The following is a 22,764-nucleotide window of genomic DNA, read 5'->3' as shown; positions in this document are numbered from 1 at the left end:
AAAGACGCAGCTTTGGAGTTCCTGTTGGTGTGGTGGCTATTGAGGAGTTGGCATTCTGGCCTCTTAGAAGAATCCATCTCCTTCCTCAACTGAACCTCTGGTAGATTAGAAACCACACAGTCTGTTGACATGGTCTCTTCACTTGCTTGTGAAACTATACTTTGTCAGTAGTGGGTTAGTGTTTTTAACCCAAAGAAACTTTGGAATAGAGTACAAAGATTAACTGGAATCTAAATTATTAATACTTACATGAAGTTCTAAAATAATGTTTTATAATCATTGAGACAACCTATATTTATTGAATATTTCAAATGTTTGCACATTTGAAGAAAACATGGCTTATTAAGGTATTTAACAGCCTTCTGATGTCGGTTTAAATGGTCAACTGGGCGATTAACGTTAGATTCCCACCCAGTGTTATATCAAATGGTGTAAGCGGTATTGAAATACTTAGTAGAACTTAAAAATCAACAGAGTGGTTTAAGTATGTGGGAAGATTTTTTTTTCCTGTTAGGGAAATGTGAAGGGCTTGAGGGGAAAATGAATATATTGAATTGACAAAAGCAATGTACGACATTTAAAAGAAGTTTATTATCTAGGTTTGTAACCAGAATTGGTTGATTAAGGGGGGTTGGTCCACTCAACTTGAGTTGAAAAGACAGAAATCAAAGGCTCCCTTGAAAATGCTTGTTAAAACTACTAGATTATAAGTAAAATTGGATTTTTAAATATTCATTTAACATATTTATTGAGTATATGCCATATGTTGGGCACTATTCTGTATGCTAAGAATATAGAAATAAAACAAGGCTAAAAAAAAGTTTCATGGGGCCTACATTCATTAAACTTAACGAGCATTAGAAAGAATTAAGTTATTAACTGCTTGCTTTAATACACTGTATATTAATTTTTAAATGTTAGCTGTGAATAGTCTCTTTATCGCACAAAATATCCCCCAATGGACACCAAAAAATTTCACATTGCTAAGTGTCTTCATTCATCCTTTTGTGTTTAGTGCCTAGCTCAAAATTGTGTTGAGTCCTCCTATATTGACTTCACATCACTCACAAGAGATCTGAGTTAAGCAAGATTTTTTTTTTCTTAAACTGCAAATGTCTTGGAGACATTAACATCTTCATGTAATTCAATCAGATTGTTTCTTCTAACATCTGAGTTGAGAAATAAATTTTCTGATAGAGGAAAGAGAGGAAAATTACTTTAGGGATGGAAATATCTGTGCAGAGAAAGGAAATCTCTGGATTGGCAGTATAGTAGGGGGCAGGGCTGGAAGTCCTGGGGCAGTTGAGAGGTTGAAGGACTTGAGTGAAGGGTACAAAAAAAGGGTGGGAAAATGCAAAGAATTTTCAACTGTTTCAAAAAGAGACTCCACCCAGGAAAGAGGAGCTTCTCTTTTGCTTTCTCAAGTGATTGTCTGTGCCCAAAACCCACTGGTCAAAATTGCTTTGTTAAAAACTTCCATGGGGTGTCGGGGGCAGAATTTCCATCAGGGTAAATAAAGCTTTTGCAAGATGACCTGGCACCTCAAACAACATTGCTTCCAAAGGAAAATGTTTCTCAATTCTTAACAGTCCTCTTAAAACCAGTCTATTGAAACATAACCTATCTGTAAATTAATCAGTATTTTGATAACCAAAATTCACAAAAACCACACCCAAGGCAGTTCCAGAAAATTGCAGAGACGCTACAGAAGCCCAGCAATGACCTAAACCGTGCATTTGCAGAAGCAAGTCCTAAACTGAGAACTCCTAGGATTTTGCAATCCATACCCATTTTTCAGGTTCCTTATTCCAGCAGTCATAATTCACATATTCCAAAACTTCAGACAATGCTGGTGGCCCCTGAAGCAGGAACTCCTCCTCCAATTGGTCATTCCGACAATAGTGGCTAGCCGAAAATCCCTTTTCAGGACCAATTAGAGAGCAGATAGATATCTCAGGGTAGAAGTGTATAGCTGTTAATTCTTCAGGTTCTAGAATCTGAAAGAACAAAGTTCAAATCCTAACTACCACAGCCAGGTTACTTAAACTTGCCACACCTCAGTCTCCTCATCTGCAAAATGGGGGTTATAATAACACCTACTTCATGGAGTTTCTGAGGGGTTTAAATGAGATAATCCATGGACAGTATCATGCCTGACACAAAGTGAACATGCAGAGTCACACTTATACACGGGCTCCCTAATTTATAGCAAGGAGCATTTCATGTCTTCTGCTCCCCCTGCACCATAACATAAGTGGTAATTATGGACATCTGGGCTGGCCTAGCTAACTTACAATTTTTTTCAACATTAAAGAAACTAAGAAACAATCCAGTTCCTATCTGGGCTTTGGAGATGTTGGAATGAGTTATAGTCTCATAAACGCTGTTCTAACAGTTGACAAGGATTTGGCTTTAATCTAGTGAATGAAAATTTTATGAAAAGAGAGTTATGGAAGAGTTGTGAGGAGAAGCTGCAATGTTCTGAATGACGGATTTCAAAATCATCAACACCTTTTCAGACATTCAGTCCCATAGTGGACCAAAATACCACTGACAGTATTTCCTTGAGAACATGATTTTTCTAAATAGATCCATATAAAACAGGCAGATTTATTAAGGGGAAAAAATGAGTTTAATAATACAGTATTAGATTGAGTATCATCCAGGAAAAGTGTACTGTAAAAAATGTTTTGAATATTAATTGACGTCTGGCAACTTTTGTGTTGTAAATACTTGTATTATAGTGAGGTAGACAGTTTAAAAAAAACTCTCCATTAGACAGACTTAAAATTTTGTAATAATATTTAAGAAAATGATAACATTATGAAAGAATGAAATATCTGATGAATGCTTAACTTTGTACAACTCGAATATAAACTTTAAAAAATATTAGAAATTATAACATTTGAGTGCATATAACGTTTTGTACATTAAGATGAATTGCATGCTGTCCATTTCCTCTTTGCACTTTCAGTCACCTTAAATAAACAAATATATACAGCCTTAACAGAACAACAGTGCATCCAAAGCAAATGTGCATTTTAAATTATTTCTCCTGGCCAAGTCTTTTTTTTTTTTTCTTTTTTACTTAGCATTTTATATTAGCATTTATTATCAGTCTCACCCTTTCTTGGATAGTTTGTAGTTCTCTGAACCAAACAAGCAACAGGTTTAGATCCAGAGAGAGCAACACCACTTAGGAAGAACAAAAAGGTCTTGTAATGGTTGGTACAAGTTCCCTTGTTTAAACCATTTCATGGTCAAAGACAAGAAGGAAGCTAATTCTTCAAAGGGCCTAGTTATGGGCAATGTTTGAAAATAACACTGGTGCAGGCTGGGGAAAGTTCATGCTTTTGGCAACCTAAGGATGGGTATTTAACTTGCACCGGGGCTCTCTCTTGCTTCCAGAAGATGAATTCCACCCTTGCCTTCTTCCTCACCACACGGTTCCCCATCTCCCACCCCAAGCTCAATGTAACACTTTGCTCTTTTCACAGTTTCTCATTACTAAGTTTAAAAAACATTGCCTAACTGGTAATTACAATCTGAAACAATTCTTTTGGGGGAGCCCTGGGCTATTGCTGGCTGGTAATCTTTCAGGAATGTCAGAGAGAGGGGAGGGAAGAGAGATTCCAAAGAAACTTCGAAGACAAGGACGTGTGCCTCCTTTCCTCCCTCTCCTCCCAGCTCCTGAGCCTGACCCTCCATCCAAGCCCTTGGGGAGGGAGGGGGCAATCACCTCCCCTCCGGACTTCGCCCTTCCTCTTCTTGGGTCACTTTCCTATCCTCTGCATCTCTTACTTTAGTTCTAAATTCCCCAGTTCTGCCCACTTTTTTGTTTAAATGGGAAATCACCTTTTCCTTCAAAGGGGATGTCTGAATTTTGGCAAATTCTGCCTATAGAAATCAGTGAGAAACAGACATGGGGAAGGGCTTTTCCATAGGTTACCTCCAGCTTGGGCGAAAGCACCTCGGTGTCAGCCCGTCAAAGGCTGGTCTTGTGGTTTCTCATTATCCTTCAGGGGGTTCCATTTGGACTCATTCTTGTCATTCCATCCATACCAGCTCCCCTTTCCCCCAGAAAAAGCCAGTGAAGGCGGTGACCTGAGCCCCCTGGAGTGAGATGCAGGTTGCCACTTCTCTGTACCCGAAGAAGCCGGGGCAGAATTGGGTATACAAGCAAGCGGCAAAGGCCCGCTTGCATCCACCTCTTGTTTTGAAAAGCTCTTCCAAAGGCAGACTTTGTAATATCTCTACCTTAACACTTTCTGCAGGGGCGCTGGGTCGGGGTCACGGAACAAGGCCAGAAAGACCCACCTCCTTTACATAAGCAGAAAACAATCCGACCGAGATGTGGTCGAAGGTGAGTCTTCCTTCCACAGGTTTCCTTCTTAAACTATTAATTTTTCCCCCCCTAATCCTTGGAGCAGTTGAGAAATAGGTATGCGTCTCCCCTGCCCCCACCTCCCATGGAAATCTGTTGAAACACACGAGGAAACCCAAACCCACACTAATAACGACCAAAAAAAAAAAAAAAAAAACTGAAGAAATCCTCCTTGGCTGGTTTTTCCAGGATGGCCCCCCCCCGGGCAAGGTGTGAAATTCCGTCTCTCCCTCTGGGCAGGCAGGTGGAAGGTTCTGGGAAGGCAGAACTCCCTGGTCTCCCACCGGCCGAAAAAAGTCCAGGCTGCGGCCCCGCTCTCCACCTCGTCGGGGGCCAGCTCCCCTCCGCCTCTCCGCGGTCTGACCTCCCCCCGGGCCATCCCGGGCCGAGGCGGCAGGAAGGCGCCGCTACCTGCAGCCGCACGACTCCACCACCATCTCCTCATACTGCTTGTAGACCACGTTATTGCCCGCGTCGATGTACAAGATGCTGATGGGAGTCAATTTGGTGGGCACGCAGCAGCTGGGCGGGGTGGAGCCGGGGTCCATGGAGTTCATCAGCGTCTGGATGATGGCGTGGTTGGTGGGCTCCAGGTGCGAGCGCAGCGGGAAGTCGCACACGCCCTCGCAGTGGTAAGCCTCGTACTCCAGGGGCGCGATAATCCAGTCGTCCCAGCCCAGCTCCTTGAAGTTCACGTGCAGGGGCTTCTTGCTGCAGCGCAGCCTCGACTTCTTGCCATGCCGCTTGCCGTGGCGGCTGGCGAAGGCCGTGCGCCGCCGCCGGCGGCCAGGCGAGGGCGACCACGGCCCGGCGTCCGGGATGCCCGACGGCGGGGGCGGCCCCGACCCCTCGGCGCCCGCGCCGGGGCCGACCACCTCGGTCGCCGAGCCCAGCTGCTCGCGCATCTCGGCGAACAGGGTCTTGCGCTGGGACCTGGAGAATACGACGAGCAAGGCGCGCTCCTGGGGGGTCCGCACCCTCCGGCCGAAGCCCAGACTCCGCAGGTCCGGGGGCGGCGGCTGCTGGGGCCCCGGCGCGGGCGCTTCGGCCTCCTCGCCGCCCGGCTCGCCGCCCCACGCGGCCCGAAGCTCCAAGCACAGCTGCTTCCAGGGCTGGGGGCGCAGGCCCCGCCACACGTCGAAGACTTCCCAGCCGGGCCGGGGCGCCCCCTGCGGGTCCAGGCTCCGCGCTTCCAGCAGCAGGGGCGACTGGCAGGCGAAGAGCTGCAAGTGGAGCGGGCCGGCCGGCGGCCCCCAGGGCACAGCGGGCGCCTGGCGAAACAGCCGCAGCTCCGCGCCCACCAGCTCTTCTTTGTCTGAAAGCGTGGACACATCAAACAAATACTTCTGTCTCCGGAGAGGAGTGTGCGAGAGATCGTCTGCGAGATTAAAAAAAATAATAATAATTACAGTCAGTTTCACTTAAGAGGGAGATCAGCCCGGAGCTCTGCGGCCGCCCCTGGGAGGGAGCTGGGGCAGGTCGGTGGGGGTCCCGGGGCGCCCACCCGCAGGGCTGACCACCCCGGCTCCCTGCCCCGGCGGAGCGCGGCTAAACGGAAAGAGCACCAGGGCGGCCCCTTCGTCCCCATCAGCGCTGGACACCCTGCGCGGAAGTCAGTGGAGAAGGCGGCCGCAGCTGCCTCCCGGTTTTCCCACCCACCCACCCCCAGGAGTCTGCGTAACCACTAATGCGCCCTTTGTGGCCGCGATACTTCCACACCTCCTCTCGGCTGGCTGATTCTCATCATTCCCGTCTCAGTTCAAATGTCACCTATTCCGAAAGGGCCATCTTTGACCACCCTGATCTAAAGCAGACTCCCTCGGTCACTATCGGGGGACCCTGGTGTATTACCTTCCCGGCACTGAGCACGATCTACAAGGACCTCGTCTGTATTTGTCTCCTCAGTGGTCTGCCTTTTCCAGCAAGAGCCATGCCCCACCTCCAGCAACCCTGTGGAGCTAGCCCCCTGTGCTGGCCAATCTTGCTCACCGCAGGGTCTACAGGCCTGTCTGACCTAGGGTACACGCCAGTCAGTAAGTGGGGAATTTCTTGGCTGTCCTTTATAACTATCTAGAGAGTTTCAAAATGACAGCACCAGGGCGTGCTTCAGTCAACTGGATCAATATCTGAGGACAGGGCCCGGGTATTGGAGTTTTGTTGGGGTTTCTTAGCTTTGCTTTTAAAAAAAAAAAAAAAAGCAAAGTTGAGTTGAAGGGACAGCCCAAGTTGAATTCCCGTCTGGTGCAACAGTGGAAGGTGCTGCCCAGCAGACAGGTTTGCTGAAACCTTTAGGCCCAGTAGGAAGGTCACAGAATGTGGAGCTGCAAGGCAATTTCTTTCTTTTTTAAATTCATCAGTCACTTAAGAAACAGAAGAGCAAGAAGGGTTTCCAAAGTCTGCAAGGGTGCAAATGAATCAACGCTAACACCAGGCATCTATCCACTGAGAAGACCCTGCAGCCAATGAGAAATAAATACACCAGCAAGGAGAAGAAACTCAGTAATGCATACACACACAGAGTGACCTTCTCCCCTCCTCCACCTACCCAATCTGAAATCATCTTGCTTTGCAACTAATCCTGAAGATAAAATTTTTGGTTACCACTGAGAAAAAAATGGGGGCACCTGGAGGAGGGACAATAACAAGCTTTTAAAAACTCAAGGTGAATTCCTGGGGACCCAGGCAGAACTGGACTTCTTTTTTGACACATCTGTGCATGAAGCCAATCCCAAGGTGGAAAGTGTGCAAGGCGGAAAGCTAACCAGATTTTCCTGGGCTGCCTTCTCATAAAATATTTACAACCCAGCAAATACAAAAATCCCCAAAGCCCCTAGCTTGCCCCAGAAGCTAGTAAAGTTGGGGTAGACTTCAATAGTAAAAGTGTCACCGGGTCCTGGGGTCCGGCCCTCGATGCCTGTCCAGATGTAGCCCCAGGGCACTGGATCTGGAGCCTCTGCCACATCCAGTCCCCACTCCAGGCTGACCGCTGGGCGGCCGGCCGCCTCACTCAGTCGTGCAAGTCCAGACCTGAGATGGAGCTGTGGGAAGGGTTAGAGAGGTGAAAAGGGAAAAGCCGCTGGAGGCACTTGATTTATGGAAGCCGAGACCTTCAAGCCGACCAGGGTCACATTAAAATCAGTGGGAATTCAGCACACTTTCTTCTCCTTTCAAGAAACCTGTGTCTGACAACATTCAACCACCACCCAGATCTCTGGACCTATGATTGCCTGAGGCTTCCCCTTCCTGTCTCTCAAATTTCTCTCTCCCCAAACTAAGGAGGTGATAAGAGGGACAAATCTAAGGTTCTTGCTGCACCAGCTCAATGTCTTGAGGGCTGACATATTTTTCATCCTTACTTTATCCACGAGCACAGATTGGTCCTGCAAGGTAAGTACTCATATTGTTCCCATTTTACAGATGGGAAAACCAAGGCTTGGAAAAACTAATTACCCAAGTCTGACAACTAATAAGTGGTGGTGAAAGTGAAGTCGCTCAGTCGTGTCCAACTCTTTGTGACCCCATGGACTGTAGCCTACCAGGCTCCTCCCTCCACGGGATTCTCCATGCAAGAGTGCTAGAGTGGGTTGCCATTTCCTTCTCCAGGGGATCTTCCCGACCCAGGGATTAAACCCGGGTATCCCGCCTTCCAGGAAGACGCTTAAACCTCTGAGCCACCAGGGAAGCCCAACAAGTGGTGGTATTCAGACCCAAACCTAGGTCTCTTTAATTCCAGAGTTGGAGCATTTAGCCGGTAGGCCCCATGGCTCCCTGGAGAAGGAAATGGCAACCCATTCCAGTATTCTTGCCTAGAGAACCCTGTTGATGGTGGAGCCTGGTGGGCTGCTGTCCATAGGGTCGCACAGAGTCGGACACGAGTGAAACTACTTAGCATGCATGCATGCATGATTGGAGAAGGAAATGGCATTCCACTCCAGTATTCTTGCCTGGAGAATCCCAGGGACAGAGGAGCCTAGTTGGCTGATGTCTTTGGGGTCACACAGAGTCGGACACGACTGAAGCGACTTAGCAGCAGCAGCCCATGGCTTCTGCTGCCTATCCATTAGAGTCCAGGTCCTGGAGCCAAGGCAGCTGGGGAGTGGCCAGGTTATAAGTGATGAAGCATACAGTCCAAACTGTATTTTCAGGGCTTGGTAGGAATCAAACCTGGGATCCTTTAGGAAATCATCTCCATCTCTGCTTACATAACTTTTGAGACAATTTGTCACTGGTTGGTGAGGTATAGGGGAAGAAGAGGCAAGTGTAAAAGATGATTTATTTAGTTTTCTCTCATGCAACACAAAGAAATCAGCCTGCTTTTATTTTCATTCCTTTTTTTAAAAGCATGGACTGCCATACAACAATGCAAATCAGCCATAATTATACTTAATCCCCTCCCTACCTGCATTGTTGTATGGCAGAAATCAACACAATATTGTAAAAAAAAGTTTTTAAATTTAAATTAAAAAAAGTAAAAGTGTGAACTAATAATGCTTAGTCTACACAGCTGAGTCATGTTTTTCTAATCCTCAAGAGGGATCAAAACAGAGAAAACCTCTGTAAAAAGAGGTTTCCACTGGTTCTGCAGCCTTGGGATTCACAAGATTTTTCTAGCAAGACCAGCCTGCTTCCCCACCCATTCCAGAGCTAGGAGAAAGAATACAAATGGGGGCTTCCACCTGTATCCTGCTCTCTGTTCTTCCCATACCAGCTCCATCCCACAGTTTGGGGGGCCTCACCTGCATGGACGCACTTCCCCAGCTACAGGTGCACACACTGGCCAGTCGACACACCCTTAGGAGGACAGACCCAGAGAAGAAGCTGACCAGGGCCTGGAAGTGATGTGAGCAAGAATGTGGTGGCTCAGGTACCAGAGCAGAGCAGTGTGAATAGCTCTCCAAGCCACTGAACCTGCAGTGGTCCCTAAAAATGCATCATCAGCTTTCCCCCAGGAACCTGTCAGAAAGGCATACTCTCTTGAGCCCCAGAGGTTTGGGGTAGGACCCAGAATTTGCATTTTCCTCAGTTCCCAGGTGATGCTGGTTGGGTCCCCACTCTAGGAACCACATGTCTAGATGAGCCCACCCCCTGGGCTCTTTCAGATGCCCCACCAGGTAGGGAGGGCCCCAAGGGGATAAAACGCAGGGCCAGGGCAAGAGCTAAGGCAACACTTAGCAGAACCAAGTTCCTATTGCTCCCTGCTCCTCCTGCCCCCTGTCACAGACACCCCATGTGTTTTTTTTTTTTAACTGTTACAGCCACGTGTGTCCAGAACCTCTAATCCGCCACCCGTGGCTGCTCTGTGAAGCTCCCCATCAGAACACATTCTCCACCTGTCTGGACCTGCTCTAGAGGCACGCATCACAGAAATAGCCCCAGAGTAGGCTTCCAACTTGGGGAGTGCACACACCATCCACTGTGACCCTGCAGACACTTTGCCTGACAATCCTGGCATCACAAGGCCTGGCTCGCGCTGTCCTGGCCGTCTGTGGGTAGAAAACCAGCCCTTCACACTCCCTCCCACAAGCCTCCTCTCGCATCATTGGAGTGTTAGTTGCTCAGTCGTGTCCGACTCTTTGCGAACCCATGGACCGTAGCCTAGCCAGGCTCCTCTGTCCTTGGGATTCTCCAGGCAAGAATACTGGAGTGGGTCGCCCTTCCCTTCTCCAGGGGATCTTCTTGACCCAGGGATAGAACTCGGGTCTCCTGCATTGCAGAAAGATTCTTAACCATCTGAGCCACCAGGGACGCCCAAGAAGCAAATATCAGAGCGTAAAGAAAAAGGATACCCGAGCGCGCCTTACGTCAGGATACCCAGGAGAGCGGCGTAGGGCAGCCTTCCCCGCCCACCCGCACTAAACTAGCTGCGGACGGCTCCCGCGCGCGCCATCCTGCAGGCCTCCTCCTAAAACCCCAAACATCCTTTGGTTTGGGGCGGAAAAGGCCCGGCCCGCACTGCGTTTCCCCAGGACGACTTGCCCTATGTCCGCAACTTGAGGTCCCTCTTGAGAGTCCTGGTTGCATCGTGCGTCACTCTGCGGGGCCCCGAGGCCGCCCCGCAGCTCCAGCTCGCCCCCTAAGGCCCTTCGCGCCCAGACCCTGGGCTCCAGGAAGCTGCCAATTAGCGCGTGTCCCGCTCGCGTCCTCTAAATCCGCCGTGACCTAAGCGGCCATTGGTGGGCCCCACCCTCCTCCACCGGCCGCCCACCGCTCGTCCGGCCGCGTGTCCTCCGGCGATGGGCTGCGACCCAGAAAGCTGCGATGACAGCGGGGTCTCCCACCCCTAGTCCGCTAGGTGGGAACTGAGCGGGGAGGATAATAGCCCGTCTTCACAAAAGAGACTCCGGAGGTCTTAGCTGCTCAGGCTTTCCCTCTCCCGCCCCCAACCGCATCCCTCCCACCCCCACCCCCACCTTCAAAAGCATCCCTGAATGCTCCCAGGAGCGCCTCTGTGCTGGGCACGTGCTCAGGGTCTGGTGACCTCGGTCGCGTGCGTGAATCCTCAGCGACAGCGTGCGAGGCCGGTTCTAACTGTTACGCACTCACTCCTTTATAGGTGAGAGAGCGGGCTCCACGAGGAGTCATCCCTCGCCCAGGGTCTTGCAATTCGTAAGGGGGACACGATCTGAAGGTCTTGATTCGGACCGAAGCCCTGGGACCGGAGCCACGCCCCTCTTCCAGGGTTCTGATTGGGCAGCAGGGCAAACAGGGGGAGGACGTGAGACCCACATCCATCACAGAGCCGCCAACACAAAGGGCGCTGGGTTCTACCAGGAATTCCTTTTTTGTTTTTTCCCTTTCCTGGAAAGGAGAAGACCTTCAAGCAGGGAACTCAGAGCTGGCTTGGAGCCTCTTCTTTCCAGGTCACTCAGCCCTGCCGATGCCCTGAGATTGCCCAAGTCCACAAGTTGGAAATAGAGCAGGGTGTACTGGGTGAGTGAAAAGGAGTCTTCGGTCCTCTCTCCGCTGGGGTATGAAGGTTTCTGAGTAATTTCTGCTCCAACTATTACCCTCTCCTGGGACAGTGATCTCCTGGTCATCCCCCTCCCCCGACACACACACTCTTGTCCTGAGCCCCACCTCCATCAAGATCTGAGCCTTGCAAACTGCTGACCTTGCTGAGCAGTCCCACTGATTCATAAGGCCACCAGCACAATTCACCGTGTCTGGGATGCTTTTGCTTATCTCCAGCAAAATCCTAACAGTGAACTCTGCTGTACGCACTATGTGCGTAAGAAGTCACCTCAGTGGTGTCTGACTCTTTGCTACCCTACAAACTGTAGCCTGCCAGGCCCTTCTCTCCATGGGATTCTCCAAGGCAAGAATACTGGAGTAGGTTGTCATTCCCTTCTCTAAAGGATCTATCTTCCTGACCCAGGGATCAAACACATGTCTTATGTCTCCTGCATTGGCGGACGGGTTCTTTACTACTATAGCCATCTGGGAAGCCCACTGTGTGCTGGGCATGATCTAAATTCTAGACTTATAATAAGTCATTTAAGTTTCAAAACAATCTAAGTCATTTTCTTCGAAAAAAAGAAAACATATCATTATTATGTCATGATTCACAAAACTAAAACACAGAGGGCTCAAGTGTCACTTGTCCAAAATAGAGACAGATGTGGCAGTCTGGTTCCAGTATCGGTGCCACCACTCTGGACTTGCCAGCTGCTGACCTGTGTGACTGGTAGAGACCCTGAGAACTCTCCAGCTCTTTTGTGCTGCCGGTGACTGTGGGGTGGACATCCATCCCTGACCTCCAAGTGTCAATCACTTCCTAATCAGCAGAACCGAAGGGATGCCAACAACTGGCCTTTTGAAATAGAACTTAGATGGAAACAGCTTTCGCTAAATGAGAACGTCATGCCAACTCACAGTCACTGGGGGAAGGCTGGCAAATGAAACAGAGTAAGAAAGACATCCGAGGATACCTGTACCTGTTAGTTACTACTGATGACATGGAAAGAGGGTAGGAATCTAGAGTCTGAGCCAAGATTGGGATCCTGACCTGTAACTTATTGGTTGGCTGATCTTGGATGGACTGAATCACATAAGCTCTCCCAGCATCTTATGCCTCATCTGTAAAGCAGGAAAATGGCATCCCCCCTCCACTTTGCAGAGTCATTGTAAAGGTCAGAGTGGAGGCAACCAGAGCTGGCTGTGCATGACAGACAGAAGCACCCAACGAATGCAGCCAATATTACTATATAACTACCTATGGCCAGGTAAGGGGTCCTGGGGGGGAAGACGCACCTGTCCTCCTCTTGGCCTTCTTTAAGATGCAGTCCAGTTCTCTCCACAAGATTTTCAGAAGTGAGTGGAGGGGAGGTGCTGGGCGGAGGGGTCAAGATAGAAACAAGGGCTTCCAGTGAAGGGCCAGGCCCATAAGGGTTTCAGCTTCACCCCCATCACCTTGCTCCATCTCAGTCCCTAGGCTTTATCCACTGCTCTGGGTCCCTCCCACAATGCCAAGTGAAGACTAGCCTCCAGCCAGAACCTCATCAAGGACAGGGCCCTCCTCTGCAGGCAGCAGGTAAGCAGGATGCAAATCTACCAGGCCCCTGAGAGCCCTAGTGGCTGGTCTCCTTGCTCCTCGCCTCCCACTCTCCCGCTGGCACCTTTGTGGGGCCCAAACTGTCCACAGAGCCAATCTAGGGTACAGGAGAGGTGTTCCCTAGCTTCATCAGGCAGCTGGAGGAGAAGGGGTAGCCATGAATGATGCCTTGGGCCTTAGTGCGAGGAGGCCATGGCATCACAGTCCCACAGAAGCTCCCCTAGGCCAGTGCCTCCTCACCACACATTCACCCAGTGAGCCTTCGCTCTGGGTCTGTTGGCTTCCCCAGTGTTTTCCCCAATAGCTTGCCCTGAATTTCTCAACTTCTTTCCACCTTTTAAAGACCAGGAAGTCCCCTGGAAATCCTCCATAGAGGACTTTTCCACCCTCTTCCCAAAGCCTCAGAACGTCCCTGACCCATCTCCCTGGCTCTAGCTGGGGCCTTGGGAACCACAAAGAATGAGTCTGGTGGCCAGCCTCTATCCGGAAGAGAAACCTCAATGTTCCCACAGCAAGTTTTCACTCAGCCTGTGGCAAACCAGTGAGGTTGGGTGGGGGGAGCGAAGGGGAACCCTGATGCCCACCCTGCTCGGAACAACTTCACTCTCCCAGGGAGCTTTCAGCAAGTTTCTGGAAGGAGACATGCCAGCCCTTTACCTGATCTCTGGGCGCTGGGCACCCCTAGCAGGAGTCCGGAGGTACTTAGAAGAGACTCCTTTTATCTCTCAGGATGAAACATTCATTTATAAAGCAGTTTCCACGCACATGGTGCAAACTCTCCTGGCCGCAGGGGCTCACGCGCCAGAGATGCAAAGCCCAGGTGAAGGACACTTCACCAGGCTTCTCTCTTCACTGACATCCTATCCTGGGCTCTCGACCACATTGGCTCAGATCTTAATTTGACAGCACCACAGTTGAAATTCAAACAGAAGCTCAGAACCACCCCACACGTCGGCCTTCTCTCGTACCTTTCCTCTGCCGCTAAGCAGCCTGCTCCCGGTGTCCTCAGCCGCAGCATCGCCTGCAGGTCACTGCTGTCTCCTGGACCCTTGGAGCAGGGTCCACACCTGGTTGACTTAACCAAGGTCGCCCCACCTGCTATGTCGACCTGTATAGGGTCACCTGAGAGCCCAGGGGAGTTGCATCTCAGCCCTGAAACTGCCCTTTGGGCTGGAACATGATCTCGGCCTTTGGACTTGAGAGCTTGGAGATTCAAAGCAGAAGAAAAGCTTCCCATTTTACGTTGTTTCCCCTCCATGACCAGTCCTGAAGTTGCCGGTTGACTCAAACTGGCGTGTGGTTATGTGCGGGATTTTGGACGGTCAGCGCCGGGGCGGGGGGCGGGATGGAGGGGTTCCTGCGCAGGGGAAACCTCAGTGATGCGTGTTCCTTCAAGTGCCGGCCCGGACACTCCTCCTGAGGCCGGTATCGTGGCAACTCAGCTCCACTGCATTCACCTCGGCTTGAGTCCCGAAATAACGCGCTAGCATAAACGAGACTCCTGGTGGCAGTTATCACCCATAGTCAGCATCCTTCAGTTCCACCCCCCGCCCCCACCGCTCCACCCTCCCCCAGCCTCCCTTACTGGGCATGGGAGCGGCGGTCGGCTGAGAAGTGGGATCGAGACTGGACCAAGTTGCCCGGAAGCCAGATTTGCAAAACAGGCGCACGGATTCTCTTCGGGTCAGAGGTTATTTATGGGGAGAAGGGGTATGGGTAAACCATTCTCGATCGACTCCAAAATTAATCCTCCGCGCTGCCACCGCTCCTGCTTTCCGCTCCGCTCCAGCCTTCAGACCCGCCCTTCTCCTCCCCTGCACGCACGCCCAGTACCGGGTCCCTAAATCCTGCCCAGCCCCCAGGCGCCCCAGCCACGGGCCGCGCAGCGCGCGCCTCCCGGCGAGCGCCGGTGGGCGCCGCCCGCCGACTCCCAGAGCCTGCAGCAGCTCACCGCCAGCAGACCCAACCCTGGGCCCCCAGCAGCGCTAATGGACTGTCCTAGAGGGCAGGCAGCAGCCTCCCTGGAACCCATTATGCCAACGAGGACCTATTTGATCCCTGTAAACAAGAGACTGGAGAAGGACATGGCAACCCACTCCAGTATTCTTGCTTGGAGAATCTCATAGACAGAGGAGCCCAGCAGGCTTTCTAGTCCATAGGGTCGCAAGAGTCGGACATGACTTAGCTACCAAACCACCACCACCACCACCGCCAAACAAGAGACACCATTTAACCGATACTGAGCTTAAAAATAAACAGCCAGGCTTTAAGGGCGCGGGGGTGGGGGTGATGGGAACGGGGTTGAGGGAGGTGGTAGGTACCAAGCAAGGAAATGGCGCTGTGAATCCACATTCCTGCTCGCCACCCCTCGCGGCCTCGACTCAGACCCCTTCCCAGGTCCAGAGAGCATCGCTTAACCGTGGGTATTCCATACCCGCAGAGTTCTAGAACTAGAGCCCTCCTCTGCACTTAAAGGCTCCCAGGGATTCTTGTTGATTTCCTCTGGGTCGGTGGATGCAAGCAGAAGTCCTGGCAGGAAACACAAGTTTTCTTTCCGCCCTGCTTCATATTTCCCCCACCTGTCTGCTCAGTGGCCTTCTCCTCGCGACCACGCCGCCCCTGGGAAGAATTCACCAGCTTCCCCGAGGGGTGCGGCCAGAACCCCAGAGCTCCAGCTGGGAGAAAAAAACAAGGTGCACTAGAGCGCCCATCAGTCCAACGCTTTGCGTTCCCCGAAGTCACTCTGGTCGGAAGGGGGAGCTTTCATGTCTTGATTCAGTTTGCGCGGGAAGGGATTCCCAAGGCCTGTCGTGGGTTGTGGCTTAGGGAATTTTTTTTTTTCATGCGCAGAAACGCCAAGGACGTTGGTGCACGTTTTTTCGATCCCCTCCCTCCACCCCCAGCAACTCGAAAACTCCCAGAGCCCCAGAACCTCCCGCGCCAGGAAAAAGCAGTGTCCTTCTCTGATTAGTCTCTCCTGCTGAGGAAGTCCGGCCCAGAATTCTGGCGATACTTGGCCTCTCGCTGTAGAAGACACTAGGCGTTGTTAGCCTCTTGCTAAAGCGGCATTTGTAAGGCGGCCCTTAAGGCCTCAGGGATGGGAGTGACAGTAACTGCTGTTTAACAACGAGCCCGTGGCCAAGGGTTAGGTTTATGGCCTGAAAAATGTTTTAGTCATCCCATCCAGAAGGGCAGAACAAACTTCTGGTTTCAGGCTTCCTTCCCTTACCCCCAGGGTTAGTTCCAGGACCTGACCGTTCACTGGACTTGAGCGGGATCCTGAACCTGGAGGGCTTCGAAAACTCTGCGCGGGGCTCACAGGGGCGCGTCCTCACCCGCACGCACTTGAACGCTCAGCAGTCCTTTCCCAAGGCTGTTCCCTCTTTCCGGGGAAATAAAGCCTAGATTGGAACCTTCTGCCGGCTTCCTCACTTGGCCGTCTGCTCTGCATTAGTGTTTTTATAAGGGACTCAAACAAATCGAATACAAGGTCACCAAATAATTAACAGTTGTGAATTCCCTCCATCCCCATTAAAATACTTCCCTGCTTATATTTCATTTTCCGTTTGCCAACGACAACAGGGTTCGGGCAAAAGCCCGGCTGCGTTGATTGCACCACTCTGCGGCCCAGGTCCACCCAGAAACTCGCTGTTTTGCATAAACATACCGCGCCAGACGCACTTCAATTAGGAGTGAACGACGCCGCTCTTAGAAGTGCTTCCCGCCGCCAGACTATCCCCACAACTGTCCTGCCCTGCCCCCTGGCAATAGCAACCCAGAAGGTAAACCTAGAAGCCAGCGATCCCGGGCAAACTCTCCCGAGGTTCATTTCCAGGGTGTCAAGTTCTTCAAGGATGTTCAGATCTCGGGTTTTGGGGGGTTTTTTTTGGTTTGTTTGTTTGGTTGGTTTTTATCTGTTCCCTACTGCCTCCTTTCTGAGAGTGCTATTGTAACAACAACCAAAAAAAAAACTAAAGAGTATTCTTATTTCAAAATTATCTAGAAACCTAACTCACAGCAGTGTTCTTAGGTTCATTTTGTTTTCTTCATCCTTAAGAGGCTTTTTCTTTTTTTGGTCCCTTGTTGGAATTAACAGTGGTGCTTCTCTCACTACGTAAATTAAAGTTCGAGTTTTGCCTCACTCTCCCTCACCCTCTATCTTACAGCCACACTGAATTCACAGTTCTCACTGTGTGCCTTCCCCAGGCCCCGGGGCTGGGGATCAAGCCTCCTGTACTTGTGGTCTTTTAATGAGTTCTATCATGTGCTAACAGCAATGTCTGTATATCCAACCCGGTCCATCCTGATCCTATCACTGTGCCAACACACACATGCACACACTTTCCCATCTCTGTGGATCCAAAATCATCTTGAAAGCACAATTTGGAGGCATTCTTAAAGGTCAGGGCTTCCCTGGTGGCTCAGCTGGTAAAGAATCCGCCCACAATGCAGGAGACTTGGGTTCAGTCCCTGGATTGGGAAGATTCCCTGGAGAAGGCAATGGCTACCCACTCCAGTATTCTGGCCTGGAGAAGTCCGTGGACTGTATAGTCCATGGGATCGCAAAGAGTCAGACACGACTGAGTGACTTACATTCACACACAAGCTATGTGAAAACTACCTTTAAAAATTAAAGGTCAGGGATAAAGTGGTTTGTGCCTTTTACAGGGAGATCAAAGAGGAGGCAAGGTGCATCTCAGTTTTAGACCTGTGAATTCAAAGTTTCACTCCAACTGCTAACTAGGTCTTGAGAGATTACAGAGGTAGGGAGTCTGTCAATTTTTTCTTCTTCTGGTTCCTGCCACCATCCTTTAGAAATTTCCTCTTGCCTTACTCTATCCATATAGCACCAGAAGTAAAGCACGCAGAACTGGCTATATGCTTCAGCTCTCATTAGCTGTGTGACCTTGAACAACTTGCTTAATCTCTCTGCCTCCTTTAAAATCATCTGTAAAACAGGGATTGTAGCACTTTCTTCCTGGGGGAGGGAGGTGGTGTTAGAATTAAATGAAATAAGTTAACGCTCAACATGTCAATATATCCCGGTAATATCGGAGAGCAAACTGAAAGGGTGGACATATTTTTTAAAGCTTGCAATCAAGTCTCCTAAGGGGGTGTTGAGAGAAGGAGGGCAGGGAGTGAGGCAGTACTGAACAGGCAGTCTTCACAGATCTAAAGCGCTCTGAATCCATCCACGCTGGGCAAAGTTCGCCCGCACGCTCCCATTCTTGAAATGCAAGCTTTAGGTGTAACTTTTGGGGTTCCGGGCCCCCCAGGTGAGGAAGACCTTTTTAGAAATACTGTACGTTAAGTAGTTCAGGCCTCAACAGCGGGCTTCAGGATTCCTTACGTGGTCTTTGCTTCTGCCCCCGAGGGACCCCCTGCTTCTCAAAGCCAAGCCTGCCACACTCGACGGCGATTTAAACATCCCCGAGGCAAGGCGCCAAGTCAGCGCGGCCGGCGCGGCTCTCGGTTGGCCGCTTCTCTTCGCTTCTTGTCCTGCCATCCCCAGCTGGGGGAGGGGAGGCCCGAGGGTTTGGCGCGGTTTGAGAGTCCCCACGTGAGAGGGACGGAAGTCCTCGCCAGGAACCCGGGATGCGCGGCTGGCGGGTCCCTTCCATCACGGGAGACTAGACACCGTTTGATGTGTTATGACATGAACCCTCAATTAGATCGCTGAGTTGAAACACTCCAATCAGGGGCCCGATGCTAAGCAAGCCCCGGAAGGTCCAGCCCGAGGTCACCGCCGGTGACACATCACATCAAGATCAGTGAGAGGGAAAGTGAGGCTTTCCCTTTATCAAGCTGGGGCTGTGGCCCGCAACGCGCCCCTCCCCTGCGCGCCCCCTCCAGCCCGCGGCTTCGCACTCCTCCGCCCCCGCGCGGCGTGCTACCCGCCGCACAGCCTTCCGGCTCAACGAACTGCCTTTTCTTCCAGTTTTCTGGGAACCTGAGGGCTCGGGGGAGACCGCGCCTTGGACGCGGAGGGCCAGGTGGTCACGCCGCGTCTCCTCCGGCTGGGGACCGCGTTCGGGAGTGGAAGCCGGACGTCTGTATCTCGGTCCGGCTAGCCTGGAGAGCTTGGCTCGAGAACAGAGCCCTCCCCTCCTGCCTCCCCCAGGCTGGGCGCGCAGCCAGTCTCCTCCCTACCTGCGGCGCCCAGGGGCGCCCAGCGCGATGCCCGGGGAGAGGCAGCCGCGCAAGCCAGGGTGAGGCGAGCCCGCGTCTGCGCCGGACCTGGAGTCCCCAGAGACCTCCCACACGTGCCCGACGCCGCAGGCTTCGGTAGACGCCTCCCAGCAGCCCGCAGGGTCCCCTGGTCCTCTGCCAAACTCTTGGGGCGCAGCTTGCGAGTTAGGGGGCGTCCGTCTGGGGGAGGGGCAGAGGTTCTGGCCACTTCCCGTGGGGAGAAGAAAAGGCGCGCCCAACCGCGGGCGCCCTGGGCCTCCGGGACTTCTTTCCCTGGGGAAAGGCCTTTAGAGTAATCCCCTCGGTTCTTCCTTAGTCTCTCGACTGGGGAAGTCTGGGGCAAGTCTTCGATTAGGGAGTCAGAGAGGATGAAGGATCTGGAGGCAGAGAAACAACAGAGGTGGGGCGAGGGTTGGAAGTGGGGTCAGGGCGAGCTGCGCCGGCAGCAGGGAGGCCGGGGACCCTGATGCAAGGCTGCGAAGAAGCCACGTGTATTTGCCAAGGTGGCTTTACTAGTCCTGAAATCACCATAAAATACCTGGCGTTAATTTGCCGCCCAGACCTTTCGGCAGCTCGTGAACCTCGCTGACCTCCGGCTGCAGACGCGAACGCCTCGTGGGCTAGACCCATGCGGGTCAGGAAGGCGGCGGCAAGGAAGAGGGCTCGGGGCCTGAAGCCTGGAAAGAGCCGGGGGCTCGGGGCCTGCTCTGTAAATTTCAAGGGCGTGCCAGTCCCCAGGTCAGCCGGGTGGTCGTCTCGGTCCGAACCCCGGCGCTGGCCAGTTCCTGGGCGACCTCACTTTCACTGACCTGGAAGTGGGGGGCTGGGAAGGTATATCGAAGCCGAGGAGCTACGTCTGGGCCGGTGGCGAAGTGGACCGATGCCTCCTTCCTTTCTCCTTACCCCCTACCTCCCCTTTGCCCTCCCTTTGCTTTTTCCTCCTTCATCCCATCTCCTTCCACGTTATTGTCTCTTTAGGAGCTGAGTGCCCGGCGCTGGCGGATCCCTCCCCAATTTCTGGGACCAGGGTAGCGTGAGGTTCTCTCCAAGGCAATCGCCACGCTGCAGACCCGCGCGGGTGGCAGGGAAGAGGCGCAGGGGTTTTCGCAGACACCCACACATGCACCCGAGCCCACGGAGGGGCCCAAAGACGGGGCCCCTGGGTCGATGTGCAGAGAGAAGCGAGTTGCCTGGCTGAGAAAGGTGGGTGAGCACAGTCAGACACCCACGTGGATTAAGTACCAACAAAACACCCAAACAGCCCACTTGCCTCTGCTCCCGGCTCTCCCAGCCAGTAGTTGCGACTGCCTCTGCAGAAATGACTCGGTTGCGGCCCCGAGGGCGCGGGGCTCCTATGCGGCTGACCATGCCCACACTCAGCGCCAGGAGCGGTCGGGTACCAGCGGAGCGGCTGGGCCGGGGCACTTCCACCCGCCGCTCGCGGACTCGCTGCTCTGGACCGCAGCATTCGCTTCTGCCGGCTTTTCCCGGAGCAGATGGGAGCTCGGGGCTTCCCAGCGCTCGCTCGGATCCCACGGCCGCTCGGTCCGCCACCGCGCAGCTCCGGGCCTTGGACCGCACACCCAGTACCATCCGGGATTCCTCATCGCGAGTTTCATCAGTGCCCGCCGCGACCTCTCTCCAGCCCGGGTCATCTACCCGCCACCTCCCGCCTTCCACGCTTCCTCCAGCAGCCACCAGACATGCGGCCCCCACGCTGCTTTCTGCAAAAGGCAAGAGGAAGAGGGAAGGAATAGAGAAAGAAAGAAACGGACGAAAGAGAGGCAGGGAGAATTGCACACTGGAATAAAATCTGCAGCCGCGTTCGGAAACGTACTTGGGCTTGAGAAAAAGCAATTTAAGAAAAGAAAAGGAGAAGGTATCCAGAGCGGAAAGGCGAATTCACAGATGCAGCCTCCTGCCAGCGCCGGAGCTGAGCCCTGGCGGCTGACCTCCAGGGAGAAAGGAGTCGGGCGTCCTCTTTGCCACTTACCTAGTCCCCTGTCTACAAAGCTAGTGATCGTATTAGCCGACTTGGAAGACTGGGAAAAGCTGGCATTGATGCCCAGCGTCTCGGCGATGGAGTAAGTCCTGTAGATTGACAGCATGTACTCGTGGGGCACCACGCGCGGGCCCCTGCCGGGAGGCTCCCGAGCTTCACGCCGCTCTGGCGGCCGCCGCTGGGGCTCCTCCTGCGGCCTCGGCGGGGGCTCCTGGCGATCCAGGGGCGCCCGGGCCGTGGCATTCTCTCTCGGCGCCCGCGGCATCTTTCCTTCCTTGCGGCTTCGCATTCCCTTGGCGGAGCCCAGCTCGGCAGACGACGAGGAGGAAGAGATGGAAGCTTGCTGGAAACCCGGCAGATCCCACAGGAAACTGATGAGGAAGACGGCCGAGAGCAGGACCCTGGAGGTATCCATGGCGAGCGTCTCCCCGAGAGGCGGCGGCACCGGGCGCGAGGGGCGGCACGGAGCGGCTGGACAGCGGCCGGGGCCCGGCTCCTCCGGCGGACTCGGAGTGCGAGGAGCCGGGTCCCAGCCACACAAATCCCGGCCCTGCCACGCCCCCTCCCGCCCCTCGCCGGGAGGGGAGGGGAGAGGACGGAGGGGAGGGGAGGAGAGGGTGGGAGGAGAGGCCGGGTGGTTTGGGCAGGAGGTGTGGGCGAGAGGGGGCCGCTGTGGGCCGGAGTGGCCGGGGAGGGGCCACGCAGCGCCCCCGCGGGACGTGCGCGGGGTTGCCGGGCAGTGCGCGCGGAGCGGGGCTCGGCGCGGCGGGCAGGAGGAGGCGAGCGAGGCGGCTCGGCGGCAAGGAAGCCAGGGTCCTCCGCAGCGCCAGGGCCCCTCCAGCTCTGTTCGAAGCTCGGTCTCGCCGCAGCAACGCGCCGCGCGGGCTCCCGGTCTTCTCCCTCCCCTCCCCCCTCCCGCCCCCCATCCCGCACCACCACCAACTCGGTCGCCTCCACTTGGCTGGGAGCGTGCAGCCCCGGGAGGAGGCAAGCGGCGGCGGCGCCCCCCAGGGACAGCTCCGAGCAGGCGTCTCTGCAGCCGACTGCGCGTCGACTCCGGGCGGTGGTACCTTCCTTTCCCGGCCCCAGCCTCGGGGCCAGTCGATCGCTCCCCCTCAATGGCTAGCCCAGGGGCCAGGGAAGCCTCTCGCCGCGCACGCCTCTACGCCGGGCGTAGGGCTCAGCCCAGAACAGCCCCGTTCTCTCGCTGGGGTTACCGCTTTCCACAAAGACCAGGCGTCTGTTCTCGACCCTCGAGGTCACGCAAAGGCCACGAGTCTTTAGAGTCTGGATGGATGCTGAGAGCTGCCGCGCTCTTGTGCAGGCCCCAGCCTCTCTCCTCGCAGTCCCCAGCCTCTTCGGACGCTGGGTTTAGGCGACTCTTTTCTCCTCCAGCTGTACCCCCGGTCCTCTCCCCTCCGGAGGCTTGGCCCCCGCCTCCAGTGCGTCCCCATTTTCCCCTCTCTTCTTTCCCTTCCGCCTTCCATACTTCCTCCTTCCCCAAGTTCCGTCTGCATTCCAATCCCTCTTTCTCCAGCCTGCTTTTCTTCCCACACTGCCCTCCCATCTCTCTTTGCCTTCCCACCCTCTCCCTCCTCGGACCCCCCCCCCTTCCCTTTCAGTGGACCCCTCCCTTTG

The 22,764-nt window shown here is 53.4% G+C and overlaps 1 protein-coding gene across 2 annotated transcripts; it reads right to left on the bottom strand.

Annotated features, from left to right (window-relative positions):
• Positions 1-569: 569 nt before the first annotated feature.
• On the bottom strand, positions 570-21,640 carry GDF6 (growth differentiation factor 6). Of its 2 annotated transcripts, none has more exons than XM_027973469.3 (2): positions 21,118-21,640; positions 570-5,762 (listed from the first exon to the last, which is right to left on the bottom strand). In XM_027973469.3, exons 1-2 carry the CDS (start codon positions 21,539-21,541, stop codon positions 4,792-4,794), a joined length of 1,395 nt encoding a protein of 464 aa, XP_027829270.1. In that variant the 5' UTR covers positions 21,542-21,640; the 3' UTR covers positions 570-4,791. The 2 variants fall into 2 exon arrangements, with proteins under 2 accessions (XP_027829270.1, XP_042110392.1); XM_042254458.2 differs by lacking the exon at positions 570-5,762 and adding an exon at positions 18,823-20,848.
• Positions 21,641-22,764: the final 1,124 nt, after the last annotated feature.

The sequence above is a fragment of the Ovis aries genome, chromosome 9, assembly GCF_016772045.2.
Source record: "Ovis aries strain OAR_USU_Benz2616 breed Rambouillet chromosome 9, ARS-UI_Ramb_v3.0, whole genome shotgun sequence".
Taxonomy (NCBI): domain Eukaryota; kingdom Metazoa; phylum Chordata; class Mammalia; order Artiodactyla; family Bovidae; genus Ovis; species Ovis aries.
The sequence above is the reverse complement of the archived record's forward strand: the minus strand, read 5'-3'. Positions and strand labels throughout refer to the sequence as shown.

What these genes read in the sequence shown, in the direction of transcription:
- GDF6 (XM_027973469.3), bottom strand. Translation starts at nt 21,541, where the DNA reads ATGGATACCTCCAGGGTCCTGCTCTCGGCCGTCTTCCTCATCAGTTTC. An exon ending in CTTTGTAGACAGGGGACTAG is followed by an intron (nt 5,763 to 21,117) that starts GTAAGTGGCAAA and finishes TTAATCTCGCAG; the next exon opens with ACGATCTCTCGCACACTCCT.